Source organism: Emydura macquarii, unplaced genomic scaffold (genome assembly GCF_026122565.2).
Source record: "Emydura macquarii macquarii isolate MOO-44397 ecotype Brisbane River unplaced genomic scaffold, CSIRO-AGI_Emac_v2 contig_3122, whole genome shotgun sequence".
NCBI lineage: Eukaryota > Metazoa > Chordata > Testudines > Chelidae > Emydura > Emydura macquarii.
Genome location: NW_027133259.1, coordinates 5,781,664 through 5,800,415, shown reverse-complemented (window position 1 = coordinate 5,800,415; position 18,752 = coordinate 5,781,664). Strand labels below are relative to the sequence as shown.

The 18,752-nt window shown below is 42.2% G+C and overlaps 1 protein-coding gene across 1 annotated transcript in view; it reads right to left on the bottom strand.

Annotated features, from left to right (window-relative positions):
• DYRK4 (dual specificity tyrosine phosphorylation regulated kinase 4) overlaps positions 1-18,752 on the bottom strand; it is a 40,920-nt gene that overhangs the window by 4,518 nt on the left and 17,650 nt on the right. Inside the window, exons 3-12 of the mRNA XM_067530960.1 lie at positions 18,571-18,654; positions 16,682-16,828; positions 14,378-14,513; positions 11,517-11,680; positions 10,978-11,114; positions 8,615-8,755; positions 6,004-6,142; positions 4,006-4,087; positions 3,125-3,297; positions 1,350-1,410 (exon numbers count right to left, since the gene is read on the bottom strand). Coding sequence (XP_067387061.1) covers positions 1,350-1,410; positions 3,125-3,297; positions 4,006-4,087; positions 6,004-6,142; positions 8,615-8,755; positions 10,978-11,114; positions 11,517-11,680; positions 14,378-14,513; positions 16,682-16,828; positions 18,571-18,654 — 1,264 coding nt within the window. The remainder of the gene's footprint in view (positions 1-1,349; positions 1,411-3,124; positions 3,298-4,005; positions 4,088-6,003; positions 6,143-8,614; positions 8,756-10,977; positions 11,115-11,516; positions 11,681-14,377; positions 14,514-16,681; positions 16,829-18,570; positions 18,655-18,752) is intronic.

Genomic DNA, 18,752 nt, shown 5'->3' with positions numbered 1-18,752 from the left:
TGTGAACGTTAAAGAGTTAAATCCATAAGGAAAATGACACATTTACACCACGACTTTCATCCGAAAGGATCCTAAAGTTCTTCACAAACTAACATACAAGAAATATCTTTACCTACCGCTGAACTGCATCTACCTCAGGTGACACATGGTAACTGTTTAACAACACAGAAGGCACAACACAACTGTTCAGGACAGGAAGTGAAGAATGCCATGGCCCATTGAAACCTGTTGAATCTTAGGTAGATCGAATCTAATTACCCAACTGTTATTTTGTGAGAACACCTTGAATCTTACTCACGGCCAGGTCTCTGAGATGGCACCAAGCATTCTCTCTTTCTCAAGCGCTTGGCTGGCTGGTTCTTGCTCATATGCACAGGGTCTAACTGATCACAATCGATGGGGTCAGGAAGGAATTTTCCTGCAGGTCAGATTGGCAGTGACCTTGGTGTTTTTCTCCTTCCTCTGCAGCTTGCAAGTGCAGGTCGCTTGCCAGGATTATCTGGGTATATCTCCCTTAATCATTTCCCTGCCATTGCTGTGACCATGGGCACTAGTGCGCTTCAGTCCCTCCTAGTCTCTGCCTGTGCCACAGAATAGTCTAGTCTCCTGTGGGCTGTAATACTTTGGTCTCATTTTGGTTGTTGGGTTTAGCATGCAGGTGCTGGGTGGTGTTGGTGGCCTGTGATATATAGGAGGTCAGATTGATGATGCGGTGGTCTCTTCTGGCCTTAACCTGTATGACTCTTTATTTAAGGTAAAATCCTGATTGATGTCAATGGGAGAAGGATGTGAATAAGAAGTCCTGAATGGAGTAGAATGAAATGAGTTTTCCCATATTACACCCCATCCCACCAATACATGGTTTTTCCTGCTGTGTGAGTAATCCCTCTAGCATAACTATCTGAAATTATACAGATGGAATGCTGCACTGTGTTATCAGTTTACTCTGTATGTTTTTCAGGACCAAAGTATAATCAGTTCTAGAAAAGAGCTCTTAATACAAATTTGTTTCCAAAGTGGTGTTGCCTCCTTTCATGGTTTTAGCAAGCAATGAAAAAACACTTGTTTTAAAACAGGAAAACAAATATAGATTTCCCAGTCTCTCCTCCATTACCTCTGCAGTGAGAGGCCCTTAAACTATTGACAGCACATTACTGAATTTTTGTATAGTCCTCAAATTACTTATTTCTCATGGATATTTGTTCCTAAAAGCAGTTTGAACTAAGTGGTGACCCAGGGAAGAAGAATCTGAGGTTCTTCTAACCCCATCCTAAACCTGCACATGAAAGCACACTTAAAAGCACAGGGAGTGATACAAGAAAGAAAGAAAGATAATCTCAGGTGCTTACCAAAGAATGTTCTCCTTCTTGATGCAGTCTGAATAAAATCAGCTGGCGGAAGACCCAATACCTTCAAGACAGAAAATTAAATATAAGGAGTTATTCACTATTTCTTGAGTATCTCTAGAAGTCTTGGCTAGAGATGAATGTGCTGTTCCTCCTCCTATTTAAATGTGGCAATTTACAGTAAAATGTTTATAACTTTCTCCATCCCACCCTCATTTTTAATGTGCCTATCACTGTAATACAGTATCTAAGTTCCATATACAGAATTAAGGGATCCATTATAATTGGCTGAAAATGGACTTAACACTCTCCATTTTTAGCTATTTTCTCACAGTAGATCAGTCTTGGTGGTTGTCTCCTTCCATAAAGAATGCTGCCAGGCTAGTGTGCTCTGTTACTAATGACGGTCTTGCTTAAACAGATTTGTTTTCACAGTTGGACTCATTCTGATGTGACTAATAGAATGTAAAACACTGAGGGCCCTCTGTTGAGATATCTCTTTCCCCAGCCCCAGAGGTTTCATCTGGGGACCCTAAAAACAGCACTCCTATTGATTGTAGATGCTGTGGGAGATTGTTGAGAGAGACAGTGTTTCTGAAATAGCTTTGTACCTGCTGATTCAGGGCATGCCCTGGGCTGGAAATCAGACAGGGAGCTAGCATAGGATGCTGGGCAACAAAGTGATATGCTCTCATTGGTCAGCCTTGCTTAGAAGCAGTGATACTCAGACTGACACTCATGAGCCGCAAGTGGCTCTTTAATGTGTCTCCTGTGGCTCTTTGCAACACATGATATTAAAACACTGTGTGATTTAATTCTTAACCAATCTACATTATTAACCATTCAGGAAGCTTTTACTATATTATTAACCAACTGTAGTTGATAAAATAATTATACTTGGTCAGCCATTTTGCTGTGAGAATTATATATATATATATATATATATATATATATATATATACACATATATATATACACACTATATATATATATATATATATATATATACACACATACACACACTAAATATTTCCTCTGTCATACTGCTTAAATATTAATATATAGTAGTACAGTAAATTAAAAAATGAATTCACATGACTGTGGCTCTTTTGGATAATGTGGATTGCTAATTTGACTACTGGACCTCTCGGAGACCTGAGTATCACTGCCTGGAAGACTGATTGCAGCACATTATACCTGCCATAACTTTTGTATCACATTCACAGTTGGCCACAGGTAGAATACATTACAGTACAAACAAAATAAAAAAATGTAACAGGAAAAGGAGACGTGATTAAAATATTATATATTCCTTTACTTCCCCCTTAGACTCAGACATACTTTTGTCATAATCACTCCCTACAATTCTGATCAGATTACAATTTGCTCCCCATGTTGACTGAAATAGCACAGTGACGGAACAAACTGACAGCGTTGACCACAGGGAGTCGGTTTGCCACACAAAGAGAAGGCATCAGCTTTACATGCTGCCTTTTCCTTCTCACTGGGCCCCCTGGCTGTGATAAGCTTCCCTCTCACAGCTAGCCCATCTCCAAAAAATATTTCGGAGTTGCTTCATGTGTCGTTCTGTGGCTGGGAGTGCAGTTTAGCAAACAGCATGTAACCTGTCATTTGAAAATTCATGGCAATGAACCCCTGGAGAAGGAACTGTTCAAACAATTCATCTAATTATAAAATGCTTTGTTTCCGAGACAGGAATGTAAGGGATGGAAGAAATGGCACTTTGATATTCTGACTAAAAATATCCCAGAAGTTACCTCCATGATGCAAGCAAGTTGCTCCACTTCATTCTCTCCTGGAAAAAGGGGATAGCCTGTGTAAAGTTCAGCCATGATGCATCCCAGGCTCCACATATCAATGGGGGTAGCGTAAGGGTGACCAAGAATCACTTCGGGCGAGCGATAAAATCGGCTCTGAACATACGTATACACTACATTAGGAAAGAAAATCGGACACCAAGGAACATATTGTTTTCAGGGCAGCAATTCACATCACAGAATCATAGACATTAGAGAAGAGGAATACACATTAGTTTATCTACTCCGTCCCTCATGTGCTGGAGTGGAACTATTCCCTGCTTCCCATATGTTTCTAATACTTCGTCCAGTCCCATTTTGAATTACACACGTGATGGGTCTTCCTCCACTTCTTTTGGGAACTATTTCACAGTGCAACAGATCTTGCTGTTAGGAAATTTCTCTAAATATCCTCAGTTCATTCCCTTACATGCAGTTATATCCCTTGAACCAGTCTAAATAATTCTTCAGCATCTATAGGCCCCAGGCCTGCAATGGGATTTTCTATCACAAATCATTCCATACCTTCAGAGACCTATGCGGTAGGGTGACCAGATGTCCCGATTTTATAGGGACAGTCCCAATATTTGGGGCTTTGTCTTGTATAAGTGCCTATTACCCCCGACCCCCGTCCTGATTTTTCACACTTGCTATCTGGTCACTCTACTATTTGGTGAAATTCTCATTGACTTCAGGAGGGTCCCATTGGCTTACTAGCTCAATAGAGGCAAATGTTGGGCGTGTGTCATTGTATTAGCACAATGAAAGAAACATCTTTTCAAGTTATTAAAAATTAAGAAATCTAATTAATAAAATTACATCAACTTGACTTTTCTGCAAACCTCTTTGGTGTTCATAGCAGCTTGATCCAAAGTCAATAACTTTCACTGAATTTTGGCCTTTGTGGTATAGCAGTATGTTCTCCTAGAGAGGAAAAATAAAAGGGGGAAAAAGACAATAACACCCCTATAGGTTAGTGAAGTCTTTGGTTAAAGTAACATACAATACGTTGAGGTTATACTTAACTCTACAATAGTCATATAAATAGCTTTATCTTGCCTGTTCACATGCTTCACTGATACTAGCAGGCAATCCTGCCTGATTTTTTGAAATAAGACCAAACTCCAAATGAAAGTTATGAGAGAGACAGAGTAAGAGGAGGAAATAGGGACACCCTTGGCTTGGGTCCTGGATCCAGAGCAGGACCATGGAAGCCCTGAGAATGCTGGCCAAGCCAAGGCGCTCTTCAGGGTCCCTGCTGCACAGCCAGGATCCTGGAAGCCAGGGGTCAGGCTTCCAGGGTTGATGTCTCTAGCAGTGGTGAAACTGACAAGAACGTCAATTTCAGTCAGCAGCTGCAGGGGTCCCAGGGAACATGTTTTGTTTCATAAAAACCATGTGCTGGTGTTTCAAAAAAAATTTTTTTTCAGAATTTCCAGTTTATGAGAAATTTTTTTTAAAAAGGTGGTTAACTTCAAATTGGAGTGAAATCAAATTGCAAAATATTGATGTTTCCCATGAAGCAGAAGTCTGGTGGCTTGACCAATGCTAACCTACCCAGAGCCATTTTTCCTGCAGCTGCAAGATGGCTCTGGTTAGGGATGCAGAGCCAACACTGCTCCATTTGTCCCTCTCTACCAGCCAGTCCATCTCTCTCCAATACAGAGCTGGATTATACCCTCGAGAGATATCTGCTGAGACCAAAAGTTTCCCTCTGACTTCTGTTCTGTTTATGCATTGTTTTGCACTCCTCCTTAGGAGATGGCTACATTTCCCAGCTAGTTGTGTACTGTTTTTACTTTTAACCTATAGGAGACTGAACAGTTCCCAAATGGATATCTACCAAGTGACAAAATAGTTGTCTGGATTTTTTCTAGGGCCACTAGGATGCACTGTGCCTGGGAAGAAGGAGGGTCTGATGCCGTTGCATGTCAAGACCAGGACTTTTGTTGCCCCTGATTCTCCTCTAGCATGAAATGGCCTCTCTCTGCAACTAGCCCTGCCTTCCACACTCACTGTAAGCTGCCTCTGATGCTGGAGCCTGTCTCCGCACACATGCACTGCATCATATACAGAGAAAAGGACAAATGCCATTGAGTTCTCAGTAAGGCCTCCATTAGCTTTGCCAATTAAGCTAAAATTCTCATCTCAGGTCAGCAAAACAGACCTCCAACGGTATTCTGCTCCCCTTAAATATGTGACTATTTGGATTTGTGAGTGAAGATCCCTTTTGCATATTGAAAGCAGAATTTTATCCTTACAGCTTGTCTACACAGTGAGTTGGTGCATGGCCAGCCAGGACATAAATCAAGAGTGCATTAGCCTGCTGGGCACTCACTGGCCATGTGCACCCTGTTTAACAGCAATACGTCAAAGCACACCACAGAACTTTATTGTATGTTAGCAGGGGCCACACAGTGACTTAGTAGGCTACTGCACTGTACATTCCCATCTCCATGTGTATAAGCCTTAAGTATTTCTAATGGTCACAATACACTTTTAGGGTATATCTTCACTTGGAGTTGGGGTGTGATTCCCAGCTTGAGTGGACAAAGACACCTGGACAAGCCACCCTGAGTACAAACCTACCCAGATCCTGTGGGTACGTACTCAGCACAGCTACACTATTATTTCTAGCAAGCTAGCATGAATATGTCTACTTGATCTGGGAATCACACCCCCTGCTCTGAGACTAGTTGTATCCTTAGAGGAATCACAGCTTCTACCTATGACTGTTGAGTTTTAAAGATCCTCTCAGAGGCTCGTCTCTGTCCGTGAAAGATAAGAGGCACCTTACAAGAATTGTACACGGTGGCTTATCATGAGATGACAGTACTTACAGGTTTCAGGTCACAGTGGATAATTTTTTCCTGGTAGAGCATTTGTAAACATCTCAGCACACACTGAGTGAATCGTCGAATCAAAGACAAACTAAAACCTTGGAACTTGTTCTTTTTGATCAGCTGATACAAATTTATTCTGTGGAGTGAGAAAGAGAGAGACCAAGGCACTTTCGGTTTATGGGGTGAATAGTTTAGGGCAGAAAGTTTAAAGTTAGAAAGCCTATTATTTTTCTCCTACATGAGAGAAAGGCATAGGAGTAGGAAAGGCATAGGAGTAGGAGAAGGGCTTGGCAATGAACTAAAATGGCAACATTGCTAGTTGGTGTCAAAGGTTTACCAACAGCATGTGCATTTTGTAGAACGTGGAGACAGAATTTTCAGAATAATTGGTAGTTTTTAGGTTTAGATTCTTCCCTGTATGCTGGAAACATATTGAGGTAGGGTGTGTGGGGCTGTGTTGCCACTGGAATCCCCAGAAATAATTCTGTCTGAGTTAGGCAGATTTCTTCTTAGGGGCTGTGGGCCAGAGTGGTAGCTCCACAACTCCTGGAGAAGGTGCAGCACGTTTCCTGCTATGCACCTGATCAGTTGTGCTGGGGACACAGCTAGTTCCTGCCCTCACCCAGCTTACTTTCAGGCAGCTGGTACCTCTCGAGGCCCTAGCAGGGAACTGATGCTATGCTCCCCAATGGAATTCTGACCTCTTACTGAGTGTAGCTTCAAGACTGGGTGTGTAGGGGAAGAAATTTCCACCTCCCTCTCTTGCACATCCGCACAAGGGATGAGCAGAGTCTGGCTGTTAGAAAACAAACTAATTAGTCCATGATGTTTTCATTCTGTAGGAAACAAAGTTCATTAACCAAGTTATTGCTTTACTCATCATTTAAATTACCATCAGGCCGATAAGGCAAAAATATGCTTTTATGTTACGGACAGAGGTTCCAGGCCTTTTTTAAAGGGACGAACATACCGGATAGCCAGAAACTGTTTTCCTATCAGTTTCCCACAGTGACTTTCTGAGATCCCAGGCTTGTGCCTTTATTGGACCCAAGAGGCCTTTGATTACATCATGTTAATCAGCACATGCAGCAGACTTCGTGTTTATACATACATCAGTATGAGCTGGATGTGACACTGAGTTTAGGTCAGAGTCAGGGATCAAATCTTCTAATAATTTGCCGAGTCTTCAGGATACTGAGCATGCTAGAACGAATGGGGAAGAAAAGCCTGCTTTTCCTCAATTGGGGAAGAGATTTTTTTTTTTAGAAAACAGAAAAATAAGCAACCACTTGAACTCCCATTTGACATTTGATTATCAGAAATATGAAGAATAAAAATGTCCGTGATTTCTCCAAATTTCCTCCTATAAAGTACATTCACAACAAAACAATAATAGTCATATTTTTAACTTCCGACATATAGTATCTTTAAAAATAGCTGAAATCATGGAATAATCATTTTAAAACACACCCCACAAAGCTCATGTTCCTGATACTTGTTGCCACATTCTTGATATTCTGTTGTCAGCCAACAGATGCAATTATAAAGGTCAGGTTCACTTGCTGTTCAGACTTACTGGTTCCTCTATTTTTCTCCTTTTCTATCATCTCCACCTGGTTACTACAGAGGGAATCATGGGGTTTTTTCAGCTCAATATCTTATGGGAGTCTGTCATGGCTTGTTTTCCTTTGTTAAAAATTGCTGTGTTGTACCTTATGTATATAGCATTAGACTGTGCTATAGGACAAACCTAAACTACCTGTTCTTTATCAGGAGTTGTCAAAGGGAACAAAAAAGGGCAGATCAGCATAACAAACTCTAAAGTTCACCAACCCCTGCATTCACTTTTTAATTTTTTTCCATTTCATTCCATCAGCTAAAGAAATGTAACATGCACAGAACAAGAATTATGGGCCAGATTGTCCCTGGTTCTAATAAGGGTGCATATAGTGTGTGTGTGGGGGGCGAATTAGGAGGAGTCCAAAAGAAGCCTTTTCCGGTCTGCTCTCGAACACCAAGAACTAATGTCAATCACATGCTCTGTGTTGAGAGATTGCTTCTTCTTTGCACCACTCAGGAATGCAAGTTGCCCCAAAAAAGGGTGGGGAAGGGGCAGGACCGCAGCTCCTCCTCCTTAGCATAGCCCCTCAGTCACTTATCATTGGATGGTCACCATGTACACCCCCCTGTGCTCTGGGGAGCTAAGGAAGGGATTGTGCCTCTTGGGACACGGAGGTATCCTCTCAGGGCTTCCTTTACATGGTGCTGCCCAAAGTGCACCTTACGTTGGGCTGTGGCTAAATACCACAATCTAGCCCTAAAAGTAAATAGGTCATCTGTGTCCTTTCTACATTTTCAGGCCATTTTACTTTACTTTGTTCCCCATCCTTTTCTGAGGGCTCTTGTTATTCAAGGGGAAAATGACGTGTAAATTAACACAGATGTCTGTAAATTCACACTACCTGGTGTGAACCAGAAAAAACCCAACCAACCAACTCAAAAATGCCTAACAAGCAAGAAAATAAGTAACAAGTTATCTTCATAATGAGTGGCTCTGTGATGCTCTCTCATTTGGCCCATGATATATGTAGAAGAATATATGCCTTACCCTAGCAGTTCAAAAGAAATGCAGAAGTGATTGCGAAAGTAAAAGCATTCCTTCATATGGACAACATTGTGAGTATTGTCTCTGTCCTTCTTCCGAAGAGCATCGAGAATCTTCACTTCTACCAAAGCCTGATTGTGAAATCTACATGCATAGGACAAAGTCACATGATATGGCGAGGACCTGATTCATTTAGTCCAATTGTAAATGGAATACGACAACCAACATGATCTTGCTCTAGATATAAAACAAATGGCTGCAATTAAAGAATCAGTAGTTACCGGTAATTACCGTACAGTGGAATCTGAACTACAATCGTTATTTCCTAGTCTAAGTAGAGGCAAATACTGTGCGGTAATTATTGGCAAATGCTGACTTTATATTGCTGACCACTGTCTACTCTGGGTATTTTGAACCTGGCCGGCAAAAAAAATACAATGAAAAAAATGTTTCAAACAATAAATGCTAGAGCATCTAGAGTGAAATCCTGGCCCCAGTTAATTCAATGGGAGCCAACCCATTTACTTCAACAGGGCCAGGATTTCCCCCCTCAAGTAACAAGGTCTTCAGTTTTCTATATGATCTTTACAAGAGGCTCACTGAAGCAAGAAGAAATGTACAATGAAAGGGGCTAATCCAGCTCCCGCTAAAGATAAAAGCACAACTCCAGTTGACTCCAATGCTGCTGGATCAGACCCAAAGAATTTTAGTAGTAAAATTCTCTGGGCCTGATTCAGTAGCACTGTTTAGTAGAACAAGCCTGGCCATTAGTAAGAGGGAAAGAAAATATGTGGGACCATACTGTAGAATTTCCTGTGCCAAGACCAGCCACTGGTCCTCCTGACGCAGTATGCTGCCTCCAGCAACGGATTATTGCTGGGTCCTTCATAAGAAGGTGATGTCACCCACCCTACTTTCTAACTATGCAACGTTATATCATGCTGGAAGAGGGGTGAATTTCCTCTGCTTTGGGCTTCAGCACAGGTCTGGATATTCCCTGTACATTTTATACATTTCCATATCAACAGCTAAAGCTTTTAAAATCATGCTACACTGTTTGCCCGGTTGATTTCCTGTGGCACTTATTCCAACAAACTGACTCTATGCTGGGAAAATAAACCGCTCCCTTTTTGTCAGTTTTAAACTTGCTACCTTTTGATTGTCTTCCCTTGGTCTTATGCTAGGAAGAGGAATAAATAAAAGCATGATCTTTGTTTTCTGCATATCCTTTTTTTTTTTTTTAATTTTCCTCTTATTCTTCTCTTTTCCAAACTAAATAGTCCTAATATTTGTAACCTCTTTTACAACTAAGCCTGCCATTCCTACGCTTTTTACCATCTTTTTTTTTTTGCACTTCTGGTTTTTTCCACAGTGAAAGGCTTTGCTGATACAAGCTGTACCAGTGTAGCTATGCTGGCAGAGTCCCCAAGTGGAGACTCAGCTTTTACTAGAAAAAGGAGTTCTTTTGTTGGTATAATTAAACCCTCTTCCCAAATGATAAACTATACTGGCCAAAGGACTCTTTTGCCGATAGAGCTAACTCTACATTGGTGGGGTGGAGGGTTTGCCAGCATAGCTATGTCACTCAGCGATGTGTTTCTTTAACACCGCTGACTGGCATAGCTACGCTGACAAAACTTTGCAGTGTAGACCTGGCTTAAGGGTTTGTCTATCCAGGGGGAAAGCCTGGAATAGCTAGTGTGGAACAGCTACTCTGCATTGTGTGGGCATTCTTATTCCACACCAAAAGTGCCTTTGTGTGGTTTAGATTAATCCACTTAGAAATGGATTAAGATAAACCACAAAAAGGCATTGTTATTGCAGAATAACCGTGCCCCCATGGGGAGCAGGTGTGGAATTGCTCTGTACTTTAAAGTCATACTCTAGCCATTTCACACTAACTTCCCCATGTAAACAAGCCCTACTCACTGGACAACTCTTTAACAAAGCAATTTGGGAGCCCGGTATTGGACTAAAATGCAGTTTTGCAAGCCAGGATAGAAGTGAATTGGTAAAGTTCTGAAGTGGCGGGATACAACTGGAATTGTGGGGGATGCAGTGGGACAGGGATGAGGTACATTGGCAGAGCTACGTGTAGGGAGCTTGCATCGCTCCTGCCCACATCATGCCTCACTCTGCCAGTGTATAGCGTCCTCCCAATTTTATTGCTGACAAACCCATTTGAAATTTTTTAAAACATTTATAAAAATGGAATAAGCAAGCGTCCTTTTTCTTATGACATATACAGATCATTACTTGTAAATTACCCATAATAAAGCAGGGGCTGATTACTCTGACAAATAGAATAGTATCAGCATATCAAACACCTCTTTAACATACTAGTTTGAAGTCGTGACATGCCATACCTTTTCTTGTTCCTTATTATTTTCACTGCCACGACTTCATTGGTTTTGTGATCCAAACATTTTGCTACTTGTCCAAAAGACCCTTTCCCAATGACCTCTAGCACCTCATAGCGGTATGCGATATGGTCATGTAGGACCTGCAGTAGACAAGGAAATAAAAGGCAAAGTTCTGGCGCCGGCAGCAATTCAAAGTTCCTGTTCTAAAGTGGTGTGTATGTTTGTGAATTCACCGTTCATGAAAGGTGCTGGACTGGCAAAACCTGAAGTCTTATGCCCCCAGGAGAAGTTGGGAGAGGCTGCAGAAGTGGCACTAGTCCCCGACTAATGTGACTTGTGTCAAGGGAAGGTGGATCTCCATTCAGAGCTTCTCTTCTAAGATTCAAACAGGTTGTCAATAGTGCTGGGTTTGCAATGTGGACATTAACTGCTAGCTGCTGGGCTGAGACCATCTTTTTCTCACATAGACTAGTTAACAGTGGACAAAAAGTCACTGCAAATATTGTTGCCCAGAATACCAGTCCCATGATTTTCCCTCTTACCTTTATGTAAGTGCCATGTTCGTCATCATAACAATTATTATTCTGTGTTTCAGGCAACCCTTCGATCTTCTTAGCTTCCAGCCCAAGAAACCACAGCTCTGCATAGCTTAGAATTTCTTCTTGCTCATACACTGTTAACTGGCTTCTAAAATATTTCAAGGCTTCTGAATTGAAAAAAATTAAAAATCAACAGTGAAAATGTGAAATACCTGAGTCATGCGACTCAATTGTGATTCTTACAGTGAACGTTTTCTTTAAATGTAATTAATTTGTTATTTTTATTCTTCCCTACCAACTCCTGGGTTCTTTTCTTGACTCTGCCTCGTTGTGTGACCCTTAGCAAATCATTTATTCTCTGAGAGTCACACTTCTAAAGACATTTAGGTGCCTGGTAGAAATGTCAAAAGCCTAGATGCTTTGCAGTTGGGCATGAGATGAGGAAACAAGTCAGACCTAGATCCTCTGTATTTCTAAGCAGATTTCTTAATTACCCACTAGAGCCTCCTCTCTGATGTCACTGGCATCATTGGCAGCTGGAAGATTAGTCTGCCTGCATCATGATGAGGCAGTGCTCTCCACAGAAGGGCTTTATGGATTAAGCCCAGATGCTCTGAGTAACTGGGGGACCTGCTAATGCTTCTTCTTGGGCAGCCAAGGGATGGAAAGAGCCCCAACTGCCACTGCTGCTTGATCTTCGTCTTTGGCCCTAACTACATAATCTGCACTCACAGTTAAGTAGGTAGAAGTTTGATGAGTGTGTTTTGTTCCCATTTTTGAATAGTGGGTACATACAGCGTCTGGAATGCACATGTGGGTGGAAAATGTGGGTGGCCAATGCGTGTCCATGAACAGAGCTGCTGGTCTTTGGAAGTTTGTCTTCATTTGCACACTGCTTATTCTATTTGTAGGGCTTCTGATTTTTGGTTTTAACCCATAAACACTGATAAAATACCCCCAATTAAAAAAAAATTAAATTGATGTTTATCCAATAAACCCTGGAAAAACACCAGAAATGGTTACTTGTATCTAAGGGCTTGTCTACACAGATCAGTAGTGTGGACTACGGGGGTGTGATTTCTGAAGTGCACTAATGTGTTGAGCATTAATTAGTCGGTGTAGATCCTGCTGGTACATACTAAAGGTTCCCCAGTGTGCTTTAACAAAGGACTGTTTGAAGACTGTTAAAGAGCACTAGGTAACATTACCAAGATTACTCATTATGGTATATACAAAGAAAGTCCCAAAAGCCATCTACATGAAACTTAAAAATTGCTAATAACCCCCATCCCCTAAATGAAATGAATAAATCCTAAAAAACAGAAGTGCTGTCTATCTATCTGTCATGTTGTAAGAAGGACTCTCATGCTCCTTTGTCTTACAATTTATCTTATTTATTAAGTGTGGAAATTTCAAATCCACTCAGCACTGGCTTAACTCTGCTCCCATGGAGATCAATGGTATAACTTACATTGACTTCGGAGGGAACCGAGCTAGGCTTAAGCTGAGCTCTTTTGAAGATCTCTGCCTGAATTTCTGAAAAAGCATCTATCACAGTTGTCCCTAGGCACATTTACAACAACACACGGGTTGGAGGCCCAGAACAATTTGAGTTGCTTGACCACTGTCCTACAGACCTAGCATAGCTTCAGCTGCTTGCTTGGCTATTCTGACCCCTGTATGTGACATCTTCCAGTTGGCAGAGACTGAATAACCTTATAGATGTCTCAGTTTCTGCACAGCACAGCACATAACAAGACAAAATACAGATACAGTATTGCTTGCAGCTGCACATAGATAGCGGTGATGGGAACAACAAGTTATCCTTGAACGTCTGGGGTACACTGTTTTATTGCCAAGGGGCATACTTTTACTCCGCCCCTCCTACCACCAGATGTTGTTTTGATGACCCCAATTATTATGGTAAGAATGGAATGTAGTTAATGGTGGAAACCCAATGTAGGTAATTAGCATATATGATAATGAGAGAGATAATTAGGTGAAGGTTGTTTATGGAGGGGTATAAGTAGTCACCACTTAGACAAAGGGGGGCGCTCCATCAACACCTGACTCAGCGGGAGGTGCTGCCGGTTGAACCAGAGGATCCATTGGCGTGGCCCCTGAAGAAAGACGTTCCTGTATACAGCCTTCTGAGTGCTTGCTTAGCTCTCCAGGCTTAGTGAGTATGAGATATTGTAGTTAATTTTCAGCTTTATATCTAACTAGTATGTTTATAGAAAACCTTGCACATTAAACCTTATTGATCTGCAAATCAGATGTACCGTGTCTCACTGGTATCCACACTAATCACTAAGTGTCCAGAACCAACAACACTAAAGTCAGATGCTCTCACCTCCTAAAAATAGCTAAACAGTCTTCCATCGCTCAGGCCAAGGCCTCAGAAAACAAATGGATTTAGTCTTTAGAAGGGCTAACCCTAGCATCCGCCCTCTAGTGCTCACAGGATCACCGTTGAACGGTCAAACCAATGAGCTATTTTAGCTAACTTATTTTTGCCTGTATATTGGTCTGAAGACAGCCTTATTGGCGTCAGTAAACTTCTCAGCAATTGAAGAGTCCAGAATTGTTCCTGTCACTGCTGGTTGATTTCCAGAAGAATGTTGCCTATGATCACACAACAAGGTCACACACCCTGTTGTCACTTACCTATTCGCACTTGTCTATTTGTTCCAAAGTTCGTATAAAAACAAGTTAAATTATTATTTTAAAATGCTGTCACACATCCCTTCTGCCATACCCCAACAAAGGCATTTCAGTGAACACGTACAGCAGTACACCTTCCCAGTGAGCATTGCTAGTTACACCATTCTCTCTGGCATGCATTGTTTCTGCTCATACTGTACCTGGAGCTGTCAGAGGCAGCCTGAGACTGGTTTCTTCGATCTCTGTCTTATTGGACTGGACTTTGGTAGCACTTTCAGGCAGGTTTTCTGCAAGGTTAAATCGGGAAAATTGTGGCTGGCCTCGAGCTCTGTTTTCCTGCCAAGCAACAAAGATTTTCATTTTCTTTTCTGCTCATCCCCATCCTTACAGAAACACTGCTGTATGTAGCCTACTCAGAAGTAAGCTCTGAAGACTTTGGACTTTATTAGGGATTTTAAAGTTAATGGAGTGCTGAAAAAAGGCCTGAAAGCCTTGGAGACCATATATTTATCCACAGAACAGGTGCAGCATGGGCAACAACAGTGAAAACTTCCAGCACAGTGTGCCTTCATTCCGATTTAGAGAGAGACACCTTCAGGGGAGAGGAGGGAATTCAGTTTCCATATGCATGTCCGATCAGCTGGTGTGAACCATCATAGCTCCACTGACGTCAAGTAAGCTATGTCAATTTACACAAGTTGAGAATCTGGCCCTCGTCTTTCTGCTGAGGAGATGGACAAGATGATCTAAGAGATGTTTTCCATTTCTGACTTCTGTGAGTCCATGTGTCAAAGTGTGTCTCTTGACTTCTAAACTTGAGCAAACAGGTTTGGGGGGAGGAGGGGGAACCAAACTGGCCGGAACCTCAGTCCTAATATGGGCCCTGATTTACCTAAACATGATCGGAGTACATAAACATGCATAATGGAAGCGCTATGCTCCTGTGGGATTTCTAAGTCTTGCTTTAGGAGGGAGTCTGGTGTCTATGCAGCTTCTTAGAACAATGGCTTTTTCAAGTGTTTTCTTAAAAAACAAAGCAACCTCCCCAAACCCTTAGATTAGTAAATTAACCTGTTCATAGCATGTGCTAGGGAAGAGACTGGAAATGATTAGCGTTGGAACTTGAGCACTGACTGCGATGGGACTTGAGCACATGTTTGGCTGAACCAGGCCATGGGATTTAACCATTCTGATAGTTCAAACCATTTCAGGTAAGCAGCCTCTCTACCCCCTTCTGTATGCTGTTCTGTGGCCTGGAGCTGTTCCCAACCCTTACACCCACATTTCTAAGCAAGTTATACAATCCACAGCAGTGTCTCAGTAGACTTCTGTCTGGTAAGCTACAGTTTATAAAACTTGCATTCTCCAGGCATTCCGTGGCATCTAGTCCATAAGATCTGAAGATAGAACGGAACAGGGCCCAAAAGAACCTGCCAAATCTACTGAGACTCCACCATAGATTTGGTACACTAACATCACAGACAGGAAGAAAAAAGGATCAACATGGTGGAGATGAAGAATGTGGAGTCACCAACTTTAGATCAGAGATCTGATCTATTGAAGGAAAAAAAAGACAGGAATTTAGAGAGCGGGGATAGGAGAAGGATGGAGGAGTTGGGCAGAAATGAGGAAGAGGAAAGGAACTGGTTGGGCTTTTAAATGCCAACATTGAATAATACTTCTTAAAGGTTCAAGTAACTTTGGATAATCATCAAAACTTTTGGGGACATTTCCAGATTTAGCTGCCACACCTAGGTTTTCATCCCTCACTAATTCTTTTTTTTTTTTTTTTGAACTGGAGCTTTGCTAGTGAAAATAGAAACTGAAAAAAATACTGCCAGTAAATTATATCTATCTATACATATACAAACATATAGATAACTCTCTAATCAACTTCACTAAAATTCCATAGCTCCATTAGAAACAAATCAGTTAACATCAAACAAAGATGTCTGTCTCATTGTTAGACAAGGCGGGTGAGGTAATACATAGTTTCTCAACCTGTGGTATGTGTACCCCTGGGGGTACACGAGACATAGGCAGGGGGTACACAGCTGCCACTCATCTCCCAGTTCTGAGCCGAGAGACAGCCTCCTGCATCCTGGCTTGAAGACGGGGACAGCAGCTGCCTGCCTCCTGCCCACATCCCCGGGTCCCAGCCTGAGCGTGAGCTGGGCTCGCAGCTGGGTGGCTCCTCCGCCCCAGCTTGGAGCAGGTGGCAAGTTGCCCCTGCCCACATCCCCGGGCCCAGCCTGGCAGCCACCTACAGCAGGTGGCTTTCCCAGGTGGCAGCTCCCAACTTGCCCAGATGGCTCAAAGCCTGGTGCCCAGAAAGCCAGGTGGAGAGCCCAGCGGCTTGCCCAGTCCCGGAGCCCGGCTTTACCTCGCCAACAGAAGCTGGTCCGATAAAAGATATCACCTCACCCACCTTGTCTCTCCAATATCCTGGGACTGACATGGTTACAACCACACTGCATGTAACGATGAGATGTCCGTAAACTCACCTGAAACAATATGTGCACATTCTGCAGGTTCTTTGTTATGTGAGGAAGGCTGCTGTCTTGTGGATGAGGCCTGGCAGCGTTTACAACGAAACTGTGCTTCGTTTGGCCTTCCAGGTGAGGGAGTGACCTAACACTGCTATTGAATTTCTGAAGTCAAATAAATAAATAAAAATGACATGGCACACTGGTAAAGACGCTTTTTTAATAGAGCTTCTTTTGTAGCAGTGACCTCAATAGCTTTTCTATGCTTTTCAAATTGGTTTGTCAAAACCATTTAAAAATATGTACAAGAACACAATTATTAATAGATGAACACATATATTATAACAGCAGCAGTAGCTTCCGCTATAAATTAATGGCATGAGTTTCCTTAGAACGACATCATTTTAGTTTCTCATAGCTTTTTTTAAAATGTTGCCTTTTAAGTGGAAATTTGGCTATAGATTCTCAGCCCAAAGGTTATTATTTTTCTGGAAAATTTGAGCAAAATTCATTCAGCAATTTCTGAGTTAAACTTAAAAATAAATCCTGGCTCTAACCACCAGGCCACAGAGTCATTCTCATGCTTGTGCTCTCTCTCTCTCCACCACCCCCACCCCTCAATGTCTCCCCGCTCAAATGACAAAGTGCAATCCCTTCAACAGGAGAGAACAAGGGAGTCTGCAACTCAGACTATCCTAGCGGTTACAGCACTCATGTCAGACATGACAGATTCCTGCTCACATCCCTTCCGGAGGGGGAACTTGAACCTGGGTCTCCCACATCCCAGGTGAGTACATAAATCAATGAGCTAAAAGTTATGAGGGAGGTGAAGGATCTCCTTTCCCCCCCAAGTTTTGTGTGAACTCTCCTGAGGGGCCTGTTCCAGTAGGCAGCCTTTGAAAACAACTACAGGATCAGATCCCATATGTGATTTAAGCAGCCGAATGCCTACCTTCCCCTGGTTTGTAAATCGCTGTAAGGTTTAGGGGGCGGATAGGTGTCTGGAAACCTAGAAGGAGGCAGGAGTACAAATGCCCAGAGGCTGAAACATAGGCACCAAATAAGTTTAGGTTCCTCCAGGGCTCAGTGCGAGTTGTGTGTGTCACAGTGGTATCTAACACTGGGAGTTAAGTGCCTAAAAAGTGACTTTGGTGCCAAACTCCTTTTCTGGGTCCATCTCTAGGTCCTTTTGTTATCTGCAAAATATTTCTGCCTCGTAAGTGCTTTAAACTCAATGACTGATGTGTCTAGTAATAATTTTTGTGAATGCTGGGAGTTTGCATCCCCTGTAATATCTGCAGAGAAAGTTTTCAGTGTAGTAAACTTTCTCTTGTAGACAGATTTCAGTGCAAAAATAGGCTCCGATCCTGAAAGAGATTGCCCGTGTGCTATCAATTGCAGGCTCAGGACCATAGAGTCTACATTGAAATTTGTATACTCCTGTGGAATGTCAAAACTCTGAAGAAGGAGGGAGTCTGGTTCCTATGGAGCTTATAACGACAAGGGGTTTTTCCTGTATTTTCTTAAAAAAAACAAACCAAGCCTCTTAGATGAATAAGTTGTCCCTTTCACAGGAAATACTATGGAAGGGACTGGAAATTCTTAGAGTTGAAACCCATAGAGTGTCCCATGAGAAAGTCCTGCAGAGGGAGAGGGAGTGTTCGTCCCCCAATGGGCAGCAGACATAGCTCAAAATACTACTGAATGACTAGTGGAAGTACAGACTGCTCACAGGTGCTAAACACAAAATCCCACAGCTGCAGGGGAAGGGAAGGTGGGGAAGAAAAGAACTATTCCTCTCCCCTACCACTGTGGGACCCTATCTGCCTAGGTTTATTATATCTGAGGTGCTCTCCTGGAAAACAAGCAGTTGGATATTCTTTAAAATTGATGGAAGAGTCACATACCTGATGGAAGACTTTGCTGGAGCCCAGTTGATTGCCCTCTTGAGTTGGCAGTTGAGACTGAGCAAATGAATCTACTTGGGAAGACTGAAAAAGATGATTTGACATTCTGTTCAATAAAGGGATTCTGAAAGGTGACATTATAACATTTTTAGCCTCATTGGCACTATGAGCACTAAATTGAT